Source organism: Girardinichthys multiradiatus, chromosome 24 (genome assembly GCF_021462225.1).
Source record: "Girardinichthys multiradiatus isolate DD_20200921_A chromosome 24, DD_fGirMul_XY1, whole genome shotgun sequence".
NCBI lineage: Eukaryota > Metazoa > Chordata > Actinopteri > Cyprinodontiformes > Goodeidae > Girardinichthys > Girardinichthys multiradiatus.
The window spans coordinates 16,881,222-16,906,331 of NC_061816.1; the positions used below are offsets into that span (position 1 = coordinate 16,881,222).

Genomic DNA, 25,110 nt, shown 5'->3' on the forward strand with positions numbered 1-25,110 from the left:
TGACGCATGCAACTTGCAGACTAAATTAGTTCTTAAAATATTTAAGTTGAATTTTAATTAGTCATGTGCTGCATTTAAACTGATATATCAAAGGATTTTAAATCATTAAAACAAAATTGGCCAACAATTAGAGCCTGGGCAACGTTTTAAAAAGTGTGTTCAAAAACCTTTCATCAAACTCCCCTAAATAAAATACAGTGGACTAAATTGCCTTCAGATGACACGTAATCAGTAAATAGAGTCCAGTTGTACCAAAACTCCCAGCAAACATGAGAAAGAATGGTCAGATAAGGCCAAAGCTCAACAGGCCAAATGCTACATACTAAGGAAAACCAACACTGATTTCTATCTTTGTGGAGTTTTTTCCACCAAAAAAGTCTCAAACCCAAACCCATTAATGGTCAGAAGCCAAAAGCAAGGTGTGCTCCAAACTCTTTTATTTATTAGACTGATTTAGAAGAAGCTTTAAAGAAGGTTTTCTGCTCTCAACCACCTGTCATTAAAAAAGCTTTAGGTGAATGGACCTGGCTCTTTGGTCTCCACAGAACCATGCAAAATGCCTTGGAATGGTGATAGAACAGCAAGACTGCACACATATCTCAATGATCATTCATTTGGAGAACCCAAACAGGGTGTTAACTCAGAATTTACAAGCACAATGAACTGTTGCTTTTATCCAAATAATTTAAATGATTAATTAAGTTAAACTATTAAATGCACTTTATGGTAGCTTCCCAAGAAGAATGCCACAAGTAGTCCAGTTAGCCACAAAACATGTAGAGGAAACATCAAACAAGTGAAAGAAGGTCAGATGAGACCAAGATTAAATACTTTTGTCAACATGCAAAAAACTATGTGTAAAGAAAAACTAACTGCTAACTTGCCCTGAATACACCATCCGCACAAGTAAACATGGTAGCTGCAGCATCATGCTGCAGAGATGCATGTCTTCAGCAGCAACATGGAACCTGGTCAGAGTAGATGGAGTTAAATACAGGGCAGTCTTGAAAGAAAACCTGTTAGAGGCAGGAAGACTTGGGACTGTGATGCAGGTTCATTTTCAAGCTGGACAAGCACCCTGAATATAAAACCAGAGCTACAGTTTAATGGTTTAGATCAGTGGTGTCCAAACCTTTTGCCCCGAGAGCACAATTCGTTATGCTAAACGCACCTGCTGGCCACAAACATTGTCGTACCCAAGCCAGCTTTGAGGAAAAGCTGCTGGATATTTTTGGTGCCATTTCCTACAAAAGTAGGATGAATGCAGAAACCTGGTTAATGAATAAGAAATAATTTGCATTGTACCCAACATTTTCTTTTTTAAAGATTTTATCTGTCTGTGAAAATCTCACCCTAAAAGATGAAAAGAAAATCTGCAACAACTGTCTATGCTTGCAGGTCAGATTTACTCTAAAATTGTGGTGAGGCACCCCACAAAATCATTCAGAGGTCGCATACGATGGACATCCCTGGTTCAGTTTAAAGCACAGTGTGCGTTAGTGACCCAGTCAAAGTCCAGACCTAAATAAGGAATCCATTCAGTAAGGTACTTTTACAAAGTATTGACTCTGCAGGGCGGAATACACATGCAAAATAGTGAAAGCTAAGTATCCTTTTTATTTCCAACTCATATTTATACATTTCTTGGTTTTGTTCTATTGCATAACATTTCAATAGGATATATTGCAGTTTGTGCTTGTTGGTGTACAAAATGTAAAAAAAAAAAAAAAAAGTTAAACGGGTGTTAATCATTTTTCAAGGCTGTAAGTGTTGATGTACAGTTTTGGTCCGACTTGCAATGAATGAAGCAAAGGAGGGAGACAGAGAGAGAGCGAAGGAGAGAAAATAAGAGTGTGTGAGAGAAGAGAGCTCCACAGTTGCCCTTAGCAGCGCAGCCTCATTCCTCCACAGTCGGGCTTCAGTCCGGTTGTTCTGAGCGCCTCTCGCCAATTAACATCTGCAGCTATTTGAATTAGCCTGTTAGATCCAGAAGCGACTCCACTTTGGGCTGTCACCAAGTTTTCCAGAGCACCCTAAATTTCCCTGGGGTGTAATGAAGAGAAAAGCGACGGCTGCAAGTTGATTCCAGCGCGGCGGCTTTAAAGCGGTCCTCACAGGTGTGGTAAAAGCAGCGGCGATAATTACCCTCGAGGATGGCAGCGCAGGCGGGGAACGGGAGCGCGCCGGAGGTGCTGACCGGGAACATCAGCGTAGGGAACATCAGCGTAGGGAACATCAGCGTAGGGAACATCAGCGTGGAACTTATGGACCATAACACGAGTTGCTCCAACAGCTCCGTACTGACCCGACCGGCCACCAGAGCCCGAGGTAAAAACCCACATCTAAATGCCTCCTTTTCTGTTTCTGATGCGCGCATATATATATATATATATATAAAACGTACATGTAAAAGAAATATACATGCATACATACAATTGTGTACCTATCTATACACACATTTACTTTTAACATCGGAACAAATGTATTTATCAATTTGTGTTTATATACGAGCATTTCTCTCTTTCCAATGCTTCCTGTTGGTGAAGCAGTGGGATCTTTATCCATGTCTAGTCTTCCTTTTTTTCTGTAACACTGAGCATTTAGCACAAAATTAAAGCCTTCTTTTAAAAACTTCAATTTATGAATGATTAGCTGATTAAAAACAATCAATCAGTGGAACTAATGACATATATTTAACTGGTTGGTGTAAAAGCACAAACTAAAAAAAAAAAATTATTGAAGTCCTTAACGCAGTGATGTGTGCTTAAGCCAAAAGTGATTTGCAATCCTGGGTTTTGTGTTAATCAAGGTCCCCAGCCCCACTGTATACAATAGATCATCAAGCCAGGCAAATTTACTGCTGCTTTCTCCCCTCTCCGTCATTAACAATGCAGGGATGAACAACAGTGTAAAAAAAGCAGCTTTAATTTACAATGTTTGTTTTGCATCCCTCTAATTCGGAAGTGCAAAAAAGATTAAACCCAGCAGCGAAAGAGATAAGGCCCCCCGAGTCCTCTATCAGGGCACCAGTTGCCCATCCACACTGACTTGGTAATGAGGTTTGAACAAGAGCGAAGGCTTGTTTTAATATTTTCTTCACAGCGCCTCAGCTGCAGTATTGAAAAAAGATTTTAAGATCGTTACCCAATAAATAATTCAGCCATTCCTTCTTCTGTGCCAACTTACTCTTTTAGACCTTAGACATAAGGAGGCTGTGAACCTTTTCAGCAGCATATGAGCTCAGCTACTTCAGAGAGAAATCAAACACGGTGGGGCTTTCCAGCTTTGGATGGACAAAAATGCTTCCATTTTGTTCCATGTTTCCTAAATGTGAGGTGACAGTGGATCTTTATTCATTTAGCTGCATTATTTACCTTCACCAATGTTCTTCTTCAGGTCAGAGGGGAGCAGTGTAGCCTGATTATGCCTGTTTGTTGCTCTCAGGGGTCTGCTGTTATGACAGGAAATTAAAACCTCACCCGCCATCACATGTGTATGAGATCTTGTAGGACTGACCTTTAAATACAGCTGAAGTATATGTATTTGATGTTTAGTTATTTTTGTCAAAAAGAAAAAGTAGTAAAATTGCATCTTTATGTGATAGACTAGGACGAGTCTCTTAGTTTCTTGATACTAAAGATGAGTGGAGGTAGAATGCCTTGCAGGGAAGAGAGGCGAGACCAAGAACAGAGCATACTAAGGCAAACACAAGACCAAAGCATACAAGACTCAAGCGTACCAAGACTTCGAGAGTGGTGAGACCAAGTCCAAGACCAGTGTGAGACAATTTTCTTACCATTGCTGCAATCATAATAACATAGTTATCGCTGTAAACGTTTAAAGAAAGTCTGCCTGACAGCTCCTTAGCATGCTAATTTTGGGCTCTGGACTAACTGAAAAAATTAGGCACTTAAGTGCAACCAGTCAGATGCACTGCGACAACCTTTAGCTGAACTACATGTTACTTGTCCAAATAATCTGAAAAGCTGGTAGAAAGCTAAACTGACAAACCATGCAGCTCATACATCCAGCTAAATGTTAACTGACTTAGCATTAGCTGCAGGCAGACTGAGTGGAGGTGTCAGGTGGAGCTGGAGGACTTGACTAAGTTAGGGTTTTTTCTCTCAGCGCGTTGTACACAAAAACATCTGTGTTTTTGCACTTAAAAAATGTTTGTCTCTTTTGTTCTCTCATCTATTTCACCAGGTGGCATTTTTTTAAAGTAAAACTTTATTGGCTACATTTGAAAACAACCAAGAGTTTCATACTAAGTTGGTTTTAAGAAACAAATCAGTCCCACCATCTGAGACTGAGACAAACCCAAGACCTGTGGTCTCAAAAAGGTGTACAATATGTCAGATGAAAGACAGACAATAAGTGACAGAAATTGGAGCATTATTGTAAAGCAGAAGGAAAATGATGCATGGTTTTCAGTTTTTTTGCCACTAAAATGTAGAAAACCTGGAGTAGATCCTAGTAGAACCACATCTTTAGCCTTTTGTTTCTACCAACTTTTCCTATAGAGACAGAAATGTTTGCCCATTCTTATTTAGAAATTAGTTCAGTCAGATTAAATGGAGAACATCTGTGAACATCAATTCACATAAATCCATCTAAATGCACAGATCATTAATTGGATTTGAATTTGGACACATTCTCACACATGAATATGCTTTGATCTAAACCATATAATCCAGACTCTGACCAGCTGCTCTGTCCTTGATGAGGAAAAACATCCCCACAGCATGATGCTGCTACCAGCACATTTCACTGTAGAGATGGTGTCCTCAGTCTTGGCTTCACTCCATAAGGTGTTTGGCATGTTCAGCTTTGGTCCCATCTGACTAGAGCGGATTTTGCATGTTTACCGTGTCCCGTACATGCCTTGTGGAAAACTGCAATCAGGATGTCTTATGGCTGTCTAATTGCCACTTTTCCATAAAGGCTAGATTTTGCTAATTCTCTACAACGTTTGTCCTGTTGACCTGTCAGTGATGGACTGAACAGTGCTCTGTGAGATTTTCAAAGCTCTGTATTTTATTTAGGGTTATCAGAGAAAGGGGGGCCCCAGACCTATACAAAATAATTTCCTTCTAGGTATGAACTGTTGCACTCATGACATATTTCTTTGTGTTTCTTGTTTATTTGCTCTGATCCTAACAGATGTGATACTTATTCCGATTGCTATTTGAGGTATTGAGGCTCCCACAGCTTATAAAGCTATAAAGCACAGCTGACATGTATCCCATCGCATTAATGACTGCAGGCTCATGAGAGGAGGTCGGGTCAGACAGGGTCCTGCTTATGTGGAGCAACATCTGTATCCGCACCTTGGCTCTGCCCTGACTCTGTCTGCTCCACTGTTGATTCAAAGTGGCACTTTGCTGAGCTCACTGCATCCCTTTAAGAGCTTATGATTTATCATGAAGGGGATTTCATATCCATTAAAAGAACACAGTTTTTCAAAGGCTGGCCAAGCACTGAGGAATGGAGGAAAGACGTGGAAACTTACTGCAGATGAGCTGTTAGCTACATGTACAATGATAGCACCAAGGTGGCTTAGGAGCTACTAACTTGCTGCAGATTTTTACAACAAGGTGTTATTTTTTTTTTACCTTCAGTGGATAGGTATCTTGGCATCTTCCTTTAATATAAACCCAGATTAGTTGAGGGAGGCTGAAGCTAATGGCTAGACCAAAGCAGACGTCTACGGTCTTAAAACAACTCCATCTTTTCTTCATCTTGGAAACACCATTGCTGTTTATGGTAACACAACCTATTAATCTTTAAACCATTTTCATGTTTGCACTGGGCTATTATGACTTCAAAACTGGTGTTTTTCTAATATAAGGAATGGGAGTTGGAGGATGTGCATCACCAATAATCTTCCTGTTGGAAACGTACTGAGAATGCAACATGTAAAGTGTTTCCAGTCAAAGTCACTGTTGGATATAAAAATAAAGCCATATAACAAGCAAAAATATTATAGCTTTTTAAGTGAAAACTATGTCGTTGGTTATAAATCCTAACAGATGCTGGGAGGAAGGATCTGTGATAATGCTCCTTTGTGCACCTAGGATGCAGCAGTCTGTCACTGAGGGAGTTCTCCAGTTCTGCAGCAGCTTCATCCATGGTTTAAGGGAGAATGCCCAACAGTGACGTTATTTTTGCCAGAGTTCTTCTGTCTCTCACCAACTGTACTGTGTCCAGGGGGCAACCTAGGACACCACTGGGCCTCCTCCTCCTAACTGCTTCCTCTCAGCTGCACATAAGCTGCTGTTCCAATAGAAAACACCACAGAAGATGACTGATGCCACCACAGAATCAAAAAATGGTCTTTAGGAGCACCCCCTGGCAGGTAGGGTCAGATCTGACCCTTCATGTAAAGAACATTAGTGTTGTGACTCCAGTCCAATTTTTTGTTCAGGTGAAGACCAGGTATTTATTAGTCCACCAATCTCAATGTCAGTTCCCTGGATGCTCACCAGTGCTGGTGTGGCGGGTCTGTGCATACAGAAATCCACCACCAGGTCTTTGGTTTTCCCCATGTTGGTCAGGAGGTGGTTCCGCTGGCACCAGTACACAAAGTTTTGTGTCCACTTTCTGTACTCTGAGTCATCCTCACCTATGGTGAGGCAGACTATGGCAGAGTCATCAGATAACGTGTGAAGATGGCAGCTAGGGGAGTTGATGGAGGAGTCTGCAGTGTAGAGGGTAAACAGGAACAGTTCCAGCGCAGGTCAAGCAGGGCCCCTATACTGTAGAAAAGCCTGTCAGAGACACAACCCTGTGTCCTCACATACTGGGGGCTAGCAGTGCGCTAGTCCAGTACCCACTGGGAGAGGTGGTGGTCCACTACTGAAAGATCCAGCTTGTCCCTCAGACGTTACTGGAGTAAATGTATTAAAAGCACTGGAGAAATCAAAGGCAGGGTAAGCACATTAGGTAGATAATGTCATAAACCCACACGATGTCAGACTGGTAGGCAAAGTGCAGCATATTCAACAAAGTATCCACCAGGGGGCGAAGATAGTTAAAGACCAACCTGCCGAGGGTCTTCATCACATGTAAGGTCAGTGCCACTGGCCTGTAGCTGCTGAGGGCCTTCGGGTGTGTCGTCTTAGGAACTGGTACTACACAGGAGGTCTTTCCCCAGCTTCAGATTCGTGTTTAACATGTAACCCATGATGCCACACTCCCTATAGCCTTAAAGTTTGGTTTGAGACCTAAAATTGTCTTCAGGCTGTTCCAAACCCCACTAATGTTGTTCTGCTGCAGCTGGTCCTTCATCTTTCTGTAGACATTTTTTCCATCCCTGATCTTCATCTCAGTTGCTTTTGCACAGGTCTCAGCTCCGTACCTTCATGAGGGGCACAGTGTTATCCACACACAGGTTCAGTGACCCATGATGCAGTCTGTAATGCTGTCAATGTGCTACCTATGAGGAGCACATGGCTCTTCCCACACAGTGGAGCTGAAATAGTCCTTCAGAGCTTCTTCAGTCTCCTCAGACCATCTCTTCACTGTTCGTGTCAAAGCTCTGTGTACAAGGGTTTATGCACCGGCTGGAGATGAACCAGGTTGTGATGTGAGCCTCCCTATGGAGGAAGAGGTGATGACCTGTGTGCCTCCATGGTGTTGGCATTCAACAAGTCCAGTATTTTATTGTCTCTGGCGCAGCAGGTAACATACTGGATGAAGGACAGGGAGACATTTAAATCCCCGGATATAAGCAAGAGGGCCTGAAGATGTGTTTGCAGTCTGCTGATAACAGTTTGGATAACATTGTAGACTGCTGAAGCATGAGCAGAGGGGGGAACATACACCGTTATCACGATAACACGTGTGAACTCCCTAACAAATAATATGGCCTCATGCTAACCGCTAGCAGCTCAATGTCCTTACTGCAGGGCGTCTCTTTGATAGTTAAATGCCCAGAGCTTCACTATCTCTCATTCACAAACGCAACCAGACTCCATCTTCTCTTCTTATCGCTCTCCTTGGTTCTGTTGGCCGGGATTAAATGAAACCGTCTATCTTATTGTGTGTGTCCAAAGTTAGCGGGGTTAGCCACGTCCCAGTCTGCATGATTAAGCTGTTCTCCCTGTCTCCTTTCTGAAGCTGTGTGAAGGCCGCCAATTCATCCACTTTGTTGGTAAGGGATCTCACATTTTCCATGATGATGGACGGGATGACAGATTGGTACCTTCTGCTCCGGTAGTAACGCCCAATGCGAGTCTCACATATAATGTCCTGGGGCATACAGCTCTGTTTTGGTAAGTAAGCACCCATTTATGCAGTAAGATTAGTGATGGCGCACTCCACCTGCCTACATTTTCAGCTTAACTAATCATCATTGGGCAGAGGTGGCGCTAGACTTTTTTGTTGTTCGTCATTTTAACTGACAGGGTAAAGAAAAAATCGTGTCGATCTATTTTTACCCATTGTTTTTTTTTTTAAGTGATAATAATTAAACAATCAATAACATTTATTTTCATTAATATTCAGTCCAAACAAGCTGAACAGAGGATCCACATAAACCATTTAACGATTTCTCTGCAGTGACAAAAAAACACTGACTGTGGACCCAGTAACTACATATAAACAATAAAATTAAATGACTGCACTTAAAACATGAACAGATCAACAGCTGTGACCTGAACGCACAGTCTCACAACTTCCTCCTAGTCTGCTGGGACCTGAACGCACACTGGTATGTTTGTAAATCTAATATCTGGAGTGGGATTGCTGCTGAGGCTATTATCTCGAGGTCTCTCTAATTAAAGTGATCAGAGGTCGGCAAGACTCTTTGAACGAAGGGTTTTCACATCTGGCAAGCACTATGCTTCAGTGCCCCCAAGGTAGCAAACAGCTAATTAATATGCTAACTCACAACCAAGTGGTCAGGCGTGTGAAATGCAATCTGTTAAAATGACGGATGGCCTTCAGATTTTTCCGCCACCATTAAAAAAAAAGAAGGTCAAAACCAGAAAAAATTCGGTTAATGCAACCCGTCATTGGGTAAATAGTAGGGGTGTAACGATACATGTATTTGTACCAAAACCACCTGGTACAACCATGTCAAATATATAAAGTGTTGTTTTAAGTGTGCAATTTTGTAGCGCAACTTTCAAAGGTGACACCTAAACAAAATAGGGATAACTCCCAGCTATCACTAAACTTTCTTATTGGGGAACATTAAAATGTTTTTCATGCAGCTACAGTGGAAAAAGAAAGATGGGCCGAACCAAAACATTATGTCTTCTTACATATTTTTCTAAAGTAATAAGGTATGTAGCTTGCTCTGCAGTGAACTAAGTTACTCACCTGAAACAACGTCAAACTGAATGTATATATTATTGGTACTGGAGAAAAGTCAATGTCCAATTCCAGCTGCCTTTTCACCAGTCCAAAACTCTGCATAGCATATGAGATGCAACAACAGTCTGGTATAGTGGAGTCCCTCTGACCAGATTGGGTTTCCAAACAGCTGCAGTTTTATGGTCCATTCAAGTACATCTCATACACTGAATTGTCTACATATAAAAACAACCTTAAAGTGATTTAAACCTTTTAATTCTCAATTATCAGCATTATTAATCGTATAATAAAAACTCTTAATAAAAATCCTAAACAACAACACTGACCATTTTCAAGTGGTTTTCTTTTTGTGCCATCCATCCATCAGCTATACCTGCTTGTCCTTTATTAATTAAAAATAATCAAACTAAATCTCCAGTCATTTTATAGTGACCAGTTTCTATTTGTTTCTATTGACTGCAGCCAACCGAAAAAGTACCAAACTCTGATTTTTATGCATCGTTACTCCCCTAATGAGTAACCATCCAGTTCAAGTCTGATGATGGTATAAAGGTCCATAGAAAAGTATTCACATGAACCTATATGACATTTTTGACATTATTTTAATATGGTAGAAGACCACATTGGTGTAGTCCCTCTAAGCCTCCAGAATCAGCTTATCTGGATTTATACTAAATGAAGACACCCAGAGAGGTATCCTATGGAAGTAAAATACAGGGGTTGGACAATGAAACTGAAACACCTGGTTTTAGACCACAATAATTTATTAGTATGGTGTAGGGCCTCCTTTTGCGGCAAATACAGCGTCAATTCGTCAATAGTGGCCAGGTCACTACGTGATACTGGTGGAGGAAAACGTTTCCTGACTCAATCCTCCAAAACACCCCAAAGTGGCTCAATAATATTTAGATCTGGTGACTGTGCAGGCCATGGGAGATGTTTAACTTCACTTTCATGCTCATCAAACCAATCTTTCACCAGTCTTGCTGTGTGTATTGGTGCATTGTCATCCTGATACACGGCACCGCCTTCAGGATACAATGTTGGAACCATTGGATGCACATGGTCCTCAAGAATGGTTCGGTAGTCCTTGGCAGTGACGCGCCCATCTAGCACAAGTATTGGGCCAAGGGAATGCCATGATATGGCAGCCCAAACCATCACTGATCCACCCCCATGCTTCACTCTGGGCATGCAACAGTCTAGGTGGTACGCTTCTTTGGGGCTTCTCCACACCGTAACTCTCCCAGATGTGGGGAAAACAGTAAAGGTGGACTCATCAGAGAACAATACATGTTTCACATTGTCCACAGCCCAAGATTTGCGCTCCTTGCACCATTGAAACCAACGTTTGGCATTGGCTTGAGTGACCAAAGGTTTGGCTATAGCAGCCAGGCCATGTATATTGACCCTGTGGAGCTCCCGATGGACAGTTCTGGTGGAAACAGGAGAGTTGAGGTGCACATTTAATTCTGCCGTGATTTGGGCAGCCATGGTTTTATGTTTTTTGGATACAATCCGGGTTAACACCTGAACATCCCTTTCAGACAGCTTCCTCTTGCGTCCACAGTTAATCCAGTTGGATGTGGTTCGTCCTTCTTGGTGGTATGCTGACATTACCCTGGATACCGTGGCTCTTGATACATCACAAAGACTTGCTGTCTTGGTCACAGATGCGCCAGCAAGACGTGCACCAACAATTTGTCCTCTTTTGAACTCTGGTATGTCACCCATAATGTTGTGTGCATTTCAATATTTTGAGCAAAACTGTGCTCTTACCCTGCTAATTGAACCTTCACATTCTGCTCTTACTGGTGCAATGTGCAATCAATGAAGACTGGCTACCAGGCTGGTCCAATTTAGCCATGAAACCTCCCACACTAAAATGACAGGTGTTTCAGTTTCATTGTCCAACCCCTGTATATATTCATTTTAACTTTTTAACAGAAGCTCACTTCAAAAATCCTGAACTGTCCCTTAAAATAAATCCTAATCTTACTTTGTAATTAAAATTTTACAGTGTTTCATATAACTTGAGTACTTGAATCCAGTCACAATTTTCTAATTATAAAACATGTTTAAAATTGTTTATTATTCTTATATTGCAGTGCACTTCAGATTTTTACTCAATGCATTTAAGGGTCTCCACAGTGTAAAGAAAAGTCTAATTTGGAACTGGACAGCTCTTTGATTTCTATACAGGTACACGGGCCTCGATACTGGCATGATCTGCATATTCATTATGGAGGTTCACATAGAAAACACCTTGACTGACGGTGTGATTTAATACAGAAATCCATGAAGATGCAGCTCCTCCAATAGCTGTGAGATGCTAGTTTCAATTAAACTGAAAGGAAATCCCTTAAATAAGAGGGCACTGCATTTCATTTCGGTTTTCTTTAGCTTATTTTTTTTAGCAAATATTCTCTCTGCCACACTGGGTAAATTAGCAAGCATATAAAAACCATTGGCTGTAATTACAATCATAAGAACAAACTGCTGGAATTTAATCAACAAATATAAGAAAAACAATTGGTAAAATATTTTTGGGGTATGTTTTAAATATTTCTTAAAGGAAATGTACATTTTACAGCTAAAAGACACTGAATTAAAGTACTTTAATTCAGGAGGGTTGCAGGGGGAGCTGGTGCCTATCTCCAGCAGTCTACAGTGGAGAGGCAGGGTACACCCAGGACAGGTCACCAGTCCATCGCAGACACACAGGACAAACAACCAGGCACACACCCATTCAATTGAGGGCAACTGAGAGAGAACTATAAACCTAACAGATGGGAGTTGAACCCATAACCTTCTTGCTGCAAGGCAACAGTGCTACCAACTGCTCCACCGCACAGCCCTGTTTTGAATGTACTTAACTAAATTAGCTCTAACTAATTATTACGATCTACTTTAAAAGATGGCTTGTAAACAGAGCACCCCACACTTTGAGAACCACAAGAATAACGCATCATTTAGTCTAAGTTAACTGCCACCAAAGCCTGCAATGTGACTAAAAGCCTAATAAAAATGTTAAAGATTTAGTAAAGTATTTACTGTATGTACAATAAATTAATGTATTTTACAAACCTGGACTTACTGAAGGCCACTCAGGGATCCTGATCCTGATCTTAATTGATGCATAACTGACAACTTCCTGTCAGCCTGACTGACAGTTATTGGCAGCCATCTTGCTTCATGCCATTGTTTTTTTTTTTACAGATAGTCCAGCGTGGATATAATTAACCCAATCTGTCACCCCCAGGACAAACGGCAGTGCACTTACTCTGCCTAAAATCGAAACGAGCTCTCACGTTCCACTTGTATGCAAAAATGCCAAGAAGTGTCATTGCTGTGAAGAGTTTTTACATTTTTTTTATCTGTTTAAATGACTGTGTGAAGTGTGGTAAAATATGTTGATAAGGAGGAGAAAAGGGAAAAGTACTGGCATTGAGAGTTAATTTAAATGCCAGCTGCATGGGTAATTAAGTATGCACTGAGCTTATTCATGTACTACATATAAGGAGTTTCCTGCTGCAAAATGTCAATGTAATGTCGAATCAATATTAATCTCTCATGGTGAGAAGGTTTATTCAGTTGGATCGGAGTGCTGACTGTTACATAAAGCAATCCCCGCATTACAGTGATAAAATACAGAGAGACTTATATACACAGTGACATGCATACTAATTGCTGTCAAAGCACTCATTTTGCTTGTAATGCAGTGTCGGTGTGTGGGAGTGAAGCAGTTAAATCAGAAATCATATCTGTCTCCAAACATAACCCAGCCACCAGACCTGGTGGGAAAAAAGCCAGATCATTTTTGTATCCAGCGACTTTTCTATAAAGGAAACGGAAGATAAGGCAGCAAAATAAATCCCTCCAGATCCCCGTCGTCTGATTGAATCTCTTGTGAGAACAATACATGCTGTAAACTCTCACTTTTGAACTTTAAAAACTGTTATTTGTACCTTTTTGAACCCTAGAAAACATCAAATGTGCACTGAGATTTGGGAAACCTATTTATTTTGAGATACCACCTAAACTGTCTAGGCAACAAGCCAGCATTCATGTGCAAGAAGACACCATACCCACTATGAAATATGGAGGGGCCAGCATCATGTTGTGGGGACATCTTTTTTCAGCGGGAAGAAGAGTTTAGATCAAAGCATTTCTATATATTAGAATGGCTCAGTCAAAGTCCAGATGTAAATACAACTGAGTCTGTTGCAGACATTCTAAGACGTTCCTCATTCAATCTGAGTGAGTTTGAGCTTTTATGTAGAAACCAGTGGCGGTCTCTAAAATGTGCAGAGCACATTAAATACCCCCAAAACACCTTTGAAAATATAATAATATTAAAAATATTTTTGCTATATGCAGAGCTACCAAAAAATTAGAAGGGGTTTACAAACCATTTTGAAAGAAAAAAATAAGTTCAACCAATGATCTGGTTTGGATCCTGCAAGGTGATTTTTTTTTTACTCTTGTAAAAAGCAACAGATGGCAGAGCAGGAAGCTAGGAAAACGTTATTTGGTGATAAAGTTATGGAATTAGTTTTTAGGGCATGAATACTAGTATTAAAGAGAATTACCAGAGATCTAGTCACATTCAGACGTGGTCTGATCTACATAAGAGTTGCATTAGTGCTCACTTCTTGAAGCTGTGAGAATGATAACATACCTCAGGCAACACTGAAGGGTTCCCTACTCTTCTGACTTGCCTCTAGCTAATGAAAATCAATAACACATTTAGGCTGAGGTCTGCTGAGCATCTTCAAGTCGCAGCAATTATAAGACATCTGGTTTTGCCGAAGGCTGCTGGCCCGCTGCACAACGACTCCCGGTGTCGTGCAGGTGTTTAATCAGAGGTCAGGCACTTGGATGCAAAACGTGGAGGTGAGAAGGGATTACAGCGCATGTGGCAGTGGCGCGGATTCATTTTAGAGATGGGGGGCCAAGTGGGGTGTTGCATCGCACATACTCAACTTTGTCATACGGTAATATTGGTGTGACTTAAGGGGAGTTTTTAGGGTCTTGATTTATTGGCAGATTTAGTCCAGGGCCCTCCTTCCTTCTGTTCCCCCTTTTAAAAGGGGACATATCATGCAAAATCCACTTTTTTAGCTCTTAAACACATTTTTTGTGTATTGGGAGTCTCTGAAAGTCTAGAAGATTTGAATGTAGTCACTCCAGATCATGCGATGATATATTTAGATGCTTTTTGGGTCATTTTTGGTCAGTCTGTTCAGATTTTTTTTTTGCCTTGGGAAACACATGATGTAAATGCATTCAGTGATGTTCTTGATGCTAACATGCTAACTATGTTGGGGTCTTGTTTAAAAGTTGTGTTCATTTAATTTGTGGTAACATTAACATTTTAAAAAGGTATCTTACATTTAGTTTGTGTAACAATATTGCCAGTAACATTAGTAATGGGATTACAGCTTTTGTTCCTACTGTGAATTCTTTAACTTTTCTCTGCTATTGTTTAAGAATTTACATTTTTCATGTAGTCTATGGAGAGCCGTTTCATTCAAAATTAAATAAATAAGCACTGCTATTGATAAATTCATAAATATCCCCATGAAATAAAACAAAATAATTATGTTAAAAGTAATTTTCATCTTATTTTATTTAATTCATTTCAACATTTATTTAATTTACTTAAAAATTTATTTATTTATTTCATAATGCAATTTTATTTTGTGACAATTTTATTGTGTAAAGCTACTTTACATATTTTAGTTACTTTTACTTTTTAACCCCGTTTTTCATTTTCATTTTAAGCTAATAAATACATTTTTAAGTAAACTAAATAAATGTTGAAATGAATTAAATAAAATAAGATGAAAATTACTTTTAACATAATTATTTTGTTTTATTTCATGGGGATATTTATGAATTTATCAATAGCAGTGTTTATTTATTTAATTTTGAATGAAACGGCTCTCCATAGTAGCCTACTGAGGCAGGGGTGTTTAAAGTCAGTCCTTGCGAGGTCCTGATGTTTCCCTGTTTTAACAACCTGATTTAGATGATTGCAGCTCAGCAAAAGCCTGTTAATCAACCATCGCTGTTGTTTGTTGAATTTGATAGCTTACAGCTACAATATTAGTTTCAGTGCTTTGTTTTCATGCATTAGTAAACGTAGCACATTGTTGGTGCAATGATTTTGTATATACTTCTTGTTTTTTAGACATTTGTTGATATTTATCGAGGGCAAATAAAGTAATGGAATCTTGTATGGCTTGGCAGCTATGGAAGCAAATCGTTACCATATTTCAAATGAAAAAGCATTTTCAGAAATGCTTTTTCATTTCAAGAATGTGGCTGCATTATTTGACCCATAAATAAAATTAGTAATCAATCATCCTATTTGCATTTGCATTTTCTTCTTCATGACTGCACATTTTATGCCATAATCAAAAAGAAAACAAAGCAGACATTGCTTTTTCGTTTTCGTGGTCTGCCCGCAAAGTACTGCCCAGAACTCGAAAACGAAAAAGCATTCCGAGCTGCGGGCGCAGAAGAGTGACGTCAGCAGCCGCTCTTCCTCAGCTCCCTGCTGACCGAGCTACCCAGCTTGTTCGGTAGGGCGCGCTGTGCATGTCTGCAGTGCATTACATTGCAAACGTGCCGAGAAATTGATTGAATTGCAGCAGGGTCGAGCTCAATTTGTGGCAGTGTCAGGCAGAACTGGTAGTTCCGGTGGCATCCTCATGTCCTGGGACATCCAGCGTGTTTTTAAGCATTTATTTATAATTTTCTGTGAGTGACGATTCAGAATAGCCGCTCGTGCTCTATAATAAACCGGCTGTTTGTGCAATAAATCGTCATCCTTTCAACATGTCACACAAACACATAGTGCTATTTATTTTCCATGTCAAGTAAATACAATCACCTTATGTCATGGTTCTAAAGCTGTTTATTAAATAATAATCAATAATGAAATCATTATTTAAAGGTAACAGGCTATAACAATAATGACAACCCATTTGCCTATAATCAGCATCAGCTTCCACAAAAACAGCGGCAACCGCATTGGCAAGCTTTTACGGCCGGTCTGGCACCTTCTGGCATCCTCGCGGAATCCCGTGCCACCCTGCGGCAGACTGTGGCAGTTCCGGTGGCAGCTTCGGTGGCAGGCTGTGGCAGTTCCGCCACAGCCTGCCACCGGAACTACCAGTTCTGCCTGACACTGCCACAAATTGAGCTCGGCCCTGCTGCAATTCAATCAATTTCTCGGCACGTTTGCAATGTAATGCACTGCAGACGTGCACAGCGCGCCCTACCGAACAAGATGGGTAGCTCGGTCAGCAGGGAGCTGAGGAAGGGCGGCTGTTGACGTCACTCTTCTGCGCCCGCAGCTTGGAATGCTTTTTCGTTTTCGAGTTCTGGGCAGTATTTTGCGGGCAGACCACGAAAACCAAAAAGCAATATCTGCTTTGTTTTCTTTTTGATTATGGCATAAAATGTGCAGTCGTGAAGAAGAAAATGCAAATGCAAATAGGATTATTGATTACTAATTTCATTTATGAGTCAAACAATGCAGCCACATTCTTAAAATGAAAAAGCATTTCTGAAAATGCTTTTTCATTTGAAATATGGTAACGATTTGCTTCCATAGGCAGCCTGGAGGGGGACGGAGTGTGAAGAGCCTCATTTGCATTTAAAGAGACCGCAGCAAAATGAGACGGTCAAAACAGAAGCTTAAAAAATTTGTAAAATGAACACCTGAGGAGCTAAAATAACGACAAATTTAAACCAAAGCATTGCAGTTGCACTTTATACAGACCACATCTGTATGGTTTAAATAGGAAAAGGAAGGATTTAAAAGCATGATAGGTCCCCTTTTAAAAAGGGACATTTACAGTCTGTATTTATGTATTTTACCCACTATGTTTATCTCTGGCACCCAACACTGAAAAAACCTTTTTTACGTCCACCATAGAGGAGAAGCTGGATGTAGTATTTGGCCCACTTGGTCCGTCCGGACCACAAACATAAAATATCTGTTTCATGGAAAGGAGAAATAATCCCGTCAGGGCAGAGGCTGAGATGAGAGACCTGGTGCTGCGAATAGTGACGACCAAGGTTAACAAACTGTAACAGTCCAAAGAAGCAGAACAGAACAGAAGGAAAACAATCAGCAGCTGGATCATGCGTAATGACGCAGCGCAGTCTCTGGATTGGGTCACTGTTCCTCCCGCACCCCATCCAGGAGCCGTAGGATCAGCGGAGCTGCGCGTTTTCCCATAGCGAACAGATCCACTGCTGCTCTGCCGAACCTGCACCAGATCTGAAAGATCAGGTCGGGATGGAGGCTGCTGGATACGAAGTCCACTCCTCTGTTTAAGATGCCGAGGGTGCACACTGCTCTGGTGGACAGCAGACCTGTGCGCACCCAGCATAGTAGGGCAAATATAAAAAATAAATATACAAAATAAAGGACACAAAGATAATATAAATAAATAAATAAATCAGTAAGGATGAATAATTGTATACTTGGGATGCAAATTTAACACAGTTATCAACCGAGGATACATAAAGCTTGCCTCTGACTTCACAGAGTAACAGATCAACTACGTCTCCTATCCCCCTGATCATGCTGTGTTCACTCTCTGCTTCTCTGTGTTGTAGTTTCTGTCTCTTCTCGCAGTTCTGATGGAGATGGAGCCAACTCTGAGGACACACAGCGGTGCAGGAGCAATCCTACCTGCCATCTCTGCGCAGTGCTGTTGCGAATTGCAGCTGTCTTTGGGCAGCGCAAAACACTGACATACAAACAAACAATGAGCGCAATTATTTGCAGCTTTTGTGACGCACATAGCACGTGTTCAATAAACATATTTGCATCAACTCCTCCCAGAATTTGACAACTTTGCCCTGAGCCCAGTAGGCAAATGCATATTCAAGAAATGTGTTAACTGGACAGCGGGTGTTATTTTGAGCTTCTGATCTTATTGCGCGTGTTAGCAAATGTTGCTGCGCTGTTTTTGCCTGTGCTGTCCGGTTTTAACAGGCAAAAACGTTTAGTAAATCTGGCCCAGAGACAGATAGCGAGAGAGAGGGGTAAAGGAGAGAGAGAGAGAGAGACGTCAGTCACAGTCTCTCAGCACAGTCAAGTCCGGCAAGTGTGACTGTCTGATGTGGGCCTGGACAGAGCCGTAGGGAGGGGGCGGATCAAGGTGCTGTTCATTTGGGATTGCATCAATTAGAAAAGTGTGAGCTAATTTATATCTTTATGATGCAACAAAACTACATTTAATGAAACTCCCTGTACAAAGGAGTTAGATTTCCTTCCCTTTTTAATATGTTGGAAAACCTGAAAACCCAGAAGTGCCTGATTATGCTGACTCAGTGCTATAGTTCCTTTAGTTTGTCAAAGTATCTTGCTGAGCTTTTCATATGAGCAAAGAAATCAATAGATTCTTTTGCAGCTTCTTTATGTCCAGCATTGATTGTATAGGTGCATTTCCTGCTGCTTTTAATATTTACAAGGGCAAAGTAATTAAGCTGGTGCAGAGGCAGCTCTCTGATTCATGTTTTGCTTGTTTTTGAAGCAAAACATCTTCTATATTTGTCTTTAATTCTTTGAAATCTTTTTCCCCACTTACAAATTTATCCGTTTTTGTTTTTTTGACACATGGTTTCAGGAAAAAGCTATCCCAACCAATCTTTCCCAGTGTGAAAAAGTAAATCCCCATTGTTTATTAATGAAATCACTGCATTGTTTATTTTTATAAGCCACTCTAAATCACTTAAATAGAACCAGTATGACAACATATGAAGTAGGCTAAAGCAACAAATAAAGTCCCGATTTCAAGAAATCCGAGAACAGATGAGAAACAAAGACATCTATCAGTCTGGAAAGGGTTACAAAAGGCAATGAATTCCAGTGAATCACAGTGAAGGATATTATTCATTTTGGAGAAAACATGGACCAGTGGTGAACCTTCCCAGACCAGGATGTCACAAATGAACCTAAAACAAAATCTAAGAAAATATTCTGAACTTTGCGGAAGTACAAATCCTGCTACATCTGATGTAAAAATAACAGCCTTTCAAAAAATTAAAAATCATATTTACAGTCAAACATGGTGGTGCTAGCGTGATGGTCTGGCACTGCCTTGCTGTTTCAGGACCTGAACAATATGCCATAATTTATGGCATTTACCAGAAAATTCTGAAAGAGAATATCAGATCATCAGTTTGTGACATTAAGCTTAAGTGCAGTTGGGTTATACAGCAAGATCATGGTCCAAAACACACTAAAAAGTCCACCTCTGAATGGCTCAAAACAATAAAATTAAGGTTTTGGAGTAGCTTACTAAAAAAACCGAAGTTAATCCAATTGCAATGCTGTGGCGTGGCATAAAACAAACCTCTTCTGCTTGAGAAACCTGTAATGTAGCTGAATTAAAGAGTGGGCCAACATCCACAGCGATGAAAACAACTCATCTGCAATTATCACAAACCCTGGATGGCAGATGTTGCCACCAGGGGGGCTGCAACAATTTTTCAGGTTTAAGGGGCGATTACCTCTTCACAAAGGACTTGGAAAAAAAACTGGAAACGTTTCTTTAAGTGTTTTTTTTACTTGTGCTTTAAAAATATAATTTAGAGTAAACAGGTCTATCATTTTTTCGACTCTGACCTACTGAATTACTCTCTTGAAGTGGTTCTGGTCTTTCAGATCTCATCTTGACTACAGTAATAATAAAAAACCCGCTATTTCTTCATTTTTAATATAAAATAGAGTTTATCTGCGATTTATCATTGGTGAAAATAAAGAGAGCATTAAATTGGTTTTGGCCAGAGAAGAACTGATTAGAATTTTATGGCAAATTTCAGATCTCTGGTTTTTGTAAAGCTTTGACCCATCAATTCTGATATTTCTTCAGGGGCTATAAAATCAAAACATTTAAGAACATTATTCCAAATGGTTTTTCTAGCCTTCTTGCTGTGTTTTGACTAATAGTAGAAATAAATTTTTTGATTCATTTAAAAGTTTGATTTAGTTCAACCTTTACACAATTTTAAAACTGCTGGTTTTATTAGGTACAAGTTGTTCCAAAACTGCAATTTTGCAATTGCTTGGACATTTTATTAAATAAAATTATGTGCAACCAATCTAAGTAAAACAGGAGATGTGAACTGGCAAATATTTTAAGGTAAAGCCTCAGAATTGCAAAAAAACAAAACAAAAAACAAAATTTAATGCACCAATCATCTAAAATGTCTGAAAAAATGTTTACTAGTAAAGTGCTTTAAGCTCATTTGTAACATCAGAACTGGATGGAGCTAGCAGCCATTAGGAACTATTTGGAACATTTTGTCATCTAACAGGAATTTTTACTACACAGCGAGGTTGTGATTAAAGAATAGTTCAGAGCTGCAGCTGATGCTTTGCTAGCTCTTAGATTTTTATTGCCCATCATTCATGATCCCTGAATCATGCTAAGATCCAGCCTCACTACAAAGGTTGTAAAAGCATTTTTTCTTTCTCCACAACCCTACCTTCAACAGATCACAGAGCTCACTAATAATGTAATGCAATGTAATAACACTTTAATAATGTGTGGAAAAGCATAATTATGGATGACATTGAGGCAGGAAATGAATGTTCAGGAAAATTGGAGAAATTGCAGCAATAGTATTGCTGTCATGGGTCAAGCCAAAAATGCTCCATCTCAACCATTTTGGTTGCAAATAAGCATCTCAGAGGTGATGCTTTGCTTTTATCCAATGTGTATGTATGTTAGCGGATTTAAACACACCTGTCATGCTTGGCTGAATTAGAGGAAAAATGGAAAATCGCCCTGCAGTCTTCAGGCTCAACACAGCCACTATACTATATCACTGGCGCTCAGTGGAAACATAAATCACTTTTCATGTCTCACCTAATAACAAAACAGACTGGAAGCTCTCTGCATGATATCTGGGCTGGAATTCCTTCAATGGCAGCCCTGAATATATGGTCCTGCTCCGTAATTTAAACTACTCATACATATGTTTTGAAAATATGTCTTTACATTAATGAAACTAAGTAAACTGTTTTTTAATTCGACCCTGACAGACATAAGTAGCATATATCCAGCAGTGTCACGGGTTCAGACCTCCTTTCTTTTGTCTTTGGTGTTCAGCACATCTGGGGATTCCCATGGCAACTAAACAAATTGCCTGAATATTACCTATGGCATCTTTAAACATTACAAAAACATTGTAAAATATATCACTTTAAATGATTTTAAGCCATTTATATAGTTTAGTATTTGCTGTGGCACAAAGAGACATTTTAAATCCTACTTGTCTTACTTTTGTTTTTCATCCAGGCCTCATGAGCAGTGCTTTGCCTTCAAGGTGATGTGTGGCACGTTGTCTGCAGGCCTTGCTTAAGACCTTTAGACATGTCTTCAAGTCGTGGACCAACCCAGCGAAGCACATGGCTAACCCCGACCTTGTCCTGTCAAATGCTCTCATTCTCAAACAGGCTTACTGTCACAGGCTGGTGTGAGTGAAGGGAGCATCCCCAAAACCCTCTGGCTGGGCCACCCTACTCTCATTAATGCTTGTCTGCTTGGGAAGATGGAAATCATGTAAAACTCAACAAGGGACTGAATCAGTTTGTATTTTAGATGTCAGATGATAGCTGTGTTGTTCTTTTAGGTCCTAGTTTTATTAGTAATTTTATTTTTAGGAAATTAATCAAGAAAAAACTTTAATGAAGGTGTTTTTAAATTTTGCAAGTGTTTTTAATTTATGTCTGTTCAATACATGTGTATCTTTGGAGCTGGGTCTGAGCAAAATTTCATTTTGGTGACATAATGACAATAACAAATCATGAATACTGATTCTCTAAAGATTATTTATAAAATAAGGGAAATTAGGCTGTGTTAGCAATATTCACAACCCTCCATGTCCTGAATGTGCGAAGCAATTGCAACCTAGTATATAACAACTGGGACACTGGGAATATGTACAGGTACTCATAGTATTTCAGAAACAGCTGCTCTGCAGTATTGTTCAGTTTATACAACTCCAAGCCAGTAGGGGGGCTAACACTTTAGGTGAGACTAAGTGCAAACATTGTATAGATTAAATATATATAAAAGTTATCACCGTTATATTCTTACTGATCACATATCTTAAACAGGTATTTTTATCTCATGCATTTGTTTTAAAAGCACTATTTTAATGATGTTGAAATAAAGTGTGGCTAAGTTAAAATATTTCTGTTGAGCAAACAAATTTCCAATTTCCTTTTCTATAATGACTAGATCATTGTAACTGGAAGGTGGACTTGCCAGTTGTCCCATAAAGATGCAGATAGTTGAGGACAAATCTCACAAATGTTAAATTCTATAAGGAAGATTTTTCAAAATTCAGAATAAACCTCAAAATTTCCATTAAGACTTGGGACTTGCTCCTCAAATACCTGAGACTAGGGTTGAACTTGGAAAATGCCTTGTAAAAATCGTTGGTACTTAGTTGTGGTGTGTTTAGATCTTGTGTGTTACTAAAACAATAATTCTCATCAAAGAGAAATCTTTCTCCTGAAGTGTTTTCCAGTTGAGGTCACGAAGTGACCTGGTACAGTAGGTTTAAGGTATTACCATAAAACCATGATATGAAAGTGAGTTCATAAATGTTCACTGACTCTTATTTTGAAGCAAGAAAGAAAGTAGTTCCCTGCAGCATGTCATAAACACATTATCAGGCTGGCTGAAAAGACTGATTTCCAAAAGCATTACTATCTGGGTACTAGGTAGAAAAAGAAACGGTGACAAACAAGATATGAATGATTTGCTACACTAAAGCAAATTTTAACTACTCTGCACTCTTTGATCTTAGTTCAAAGTGGAAAATACATAAGATTGATTAAAGCTGTTTTAGATAACTACACTCAACAGAGATTCCCCCCCAAAAAAACTATTTGAGATGTCTGAAAACAATTTGCAATTAGGACACGTTACATTTGTTTAGTCCATATGTTCCATAAAAACATCAACATGTGGACTAAACAAACCTGAACAGGAATATTCTACAGATTCTTTTGGATACAGCTTTGAATACACATTGGAGAAAACAAACAACACCAAATAAAATGGTGACAGTTAGACCCAGAGATATTTCTGAAATCACACCTCATTTCCTTCTCTAGAACCAAACATGGTCTTGTCTCATAAGTTGATGTACTTTATAAAGCTGTTTTTTGATGCACTTCTGAAGACAAATCTTTTGGATTAAACTGATTTTTTCTTTTCGGTTGCTCATGACACCTGTTATAGGGTGTTCCAACGTTAAACAGTCGTTCTTCCAGTATAAAACACCTCCAGATTCTCCTCTGGCCCTGTGCCTGTGATAAACGTAGACGATCCTTATAATTTACATCTTGTTTTCCCCAAGTGCACTCTGCGACACTCTGCTCTACCAGGATGATGCTATTTGTCTTCATTTTTTGTTGGAGATCATTACAATTATTGCTTGGCAAACAGGGAAAGCTGGGAAATATTGGCACTGGCACAATTTGAAGTGTTGTTTATTCCAAATTGTCTCCTGTAAAGACGTTAGTGTTGTTTATGCAACAACAGTATCGTATTTTTCCCCGGGTTGTTATGCCTGTTATTCTCATATGGAGATGTTATTGGGATTTTATTTCTCATATCATTGCATTTTATTATGTAATGTTTCATTTCTTACATAAACCGCTACATAAACAGTTTCAAGGCAATTTTATTAATATCCACATCTCTACTTAATGTATTCTTCCATCTGTTCTTTTTCTGCAAGAAGAACCTTGGTACATTGACAAGTCTAATTGAAACAAGTAGATAAATACCCTCCCTTCATGAAGCTGATGATTGCCACTCTGTCTTTGTCTCAACCAGAGATGGATTCATTTCGTATCCTGCTCTACTCGATCATCTTCCTACTCAGCGTCTTCGGCAACCTGCTGATCATCGTGGTCCTGACGCTGAACAAGCGCATGCGAACTGTCACCAACTCCTTCCTGCTGTCACTGGCGGTCAGCGACCTGATGATGGCCATCTTCTGCATGCCCTTCACGCTCATCCCAAACATCCTGGAGGACTTCATCTTTGGGGCCACCATGTGCAAGATAGTTACCTACCTAATGGGTGAGCCTTGGTTCTGCCTTAGGTTCAGTCACACTGAATGAGGAATGTTCGTACAAATCAAGTCTTGCCTCAGAAGCTCAATTGGTTTCAGGTCTGGACTTTCACTGGACCATTCTAACACATAACTATGCTTTGATCCAAACCATTCCATTGTAGCTCTGACTGTATGTTTAGGTTCATTGTCCTGCTGGGAGTTGAACCTCCACCCCAGTCTTGCTAGCTTCCCGGTTCCTGTTTTGCATGTTAGTCAAAAAGTTCAGTTCAGTTTTGCCCTCATCTGACCAAAGCAACTATGGGTTAGGGTTAGCAACAATGGGTGCTGTGTTGTCCACATGGCTTGTGTCAAACTTTAAAGACAATTTCTTATGACTGATTTCTGGAATGTACAACTAATTCTTTCACCTGAGCTGTGGGTTGCTGCAGCTCCCCCAGAGTAACCTTGACTTCTTAGCAGCTTCTCTAATTAATGTTCTCTTTGCCAAGCATGTAAGAGCTGTATTTTTACTAAGATGTATTAAATCACAAGTGAACTCCAATTACCAATAAGTTTGTAGTTGTAATGTGACACAATGTGAAGCAGTTTAAAGGGTATGAATACTTTAGCAAGGCACTGTAATATATAGTTTTAACAGAGAAAGGGAGCAAACAT

General features: G+C 39.8%; 2 protein-coding genes across 6 annotated transcripts in view; one reads left to right on the forward strand and one right to left on the reverse strand.

The window, feature by feature from the left end:
- The window catches only part of cpo (carboxypeptidase O), a 54,057-nt gene that overhangs the window by 17,763 nt on the left and 11,184 nt on the right, over positions 1-25,110 (reverse strand). The window lies entirely within an intron of this gene.
- cckbra (cholecystokinin B receptor a) overlaps positions 1,825-25,110 on the forward strand; it is a 48,527-nt gene continuing 25,241 nt past the window's right edge. Inside the window, exons 1-3 of one of the 3 annotated variants that reach the window (XM_047355757.1) lie at positions 1,830-2,204; positions 2,235-2,328; positions 24,213-24,461. In XM_047355757.1, coding sequence (XP_047211713.1) covers positions 2,154-2,204; positions 2,235-2,328; positions 24,213-24,461 — 394 coding nt within the window. In that variant the 5' untranslated portion in view covers positions 1,830-2,153. Of the gene's footprint in view, positions 2,329-24,212; positions 24,462-25,110 lie in introns of all 3 variants that reach the window. The other 2 variants (XM_047355756.1, XM_047355758.1) reach the window with 2 other exon arrangements.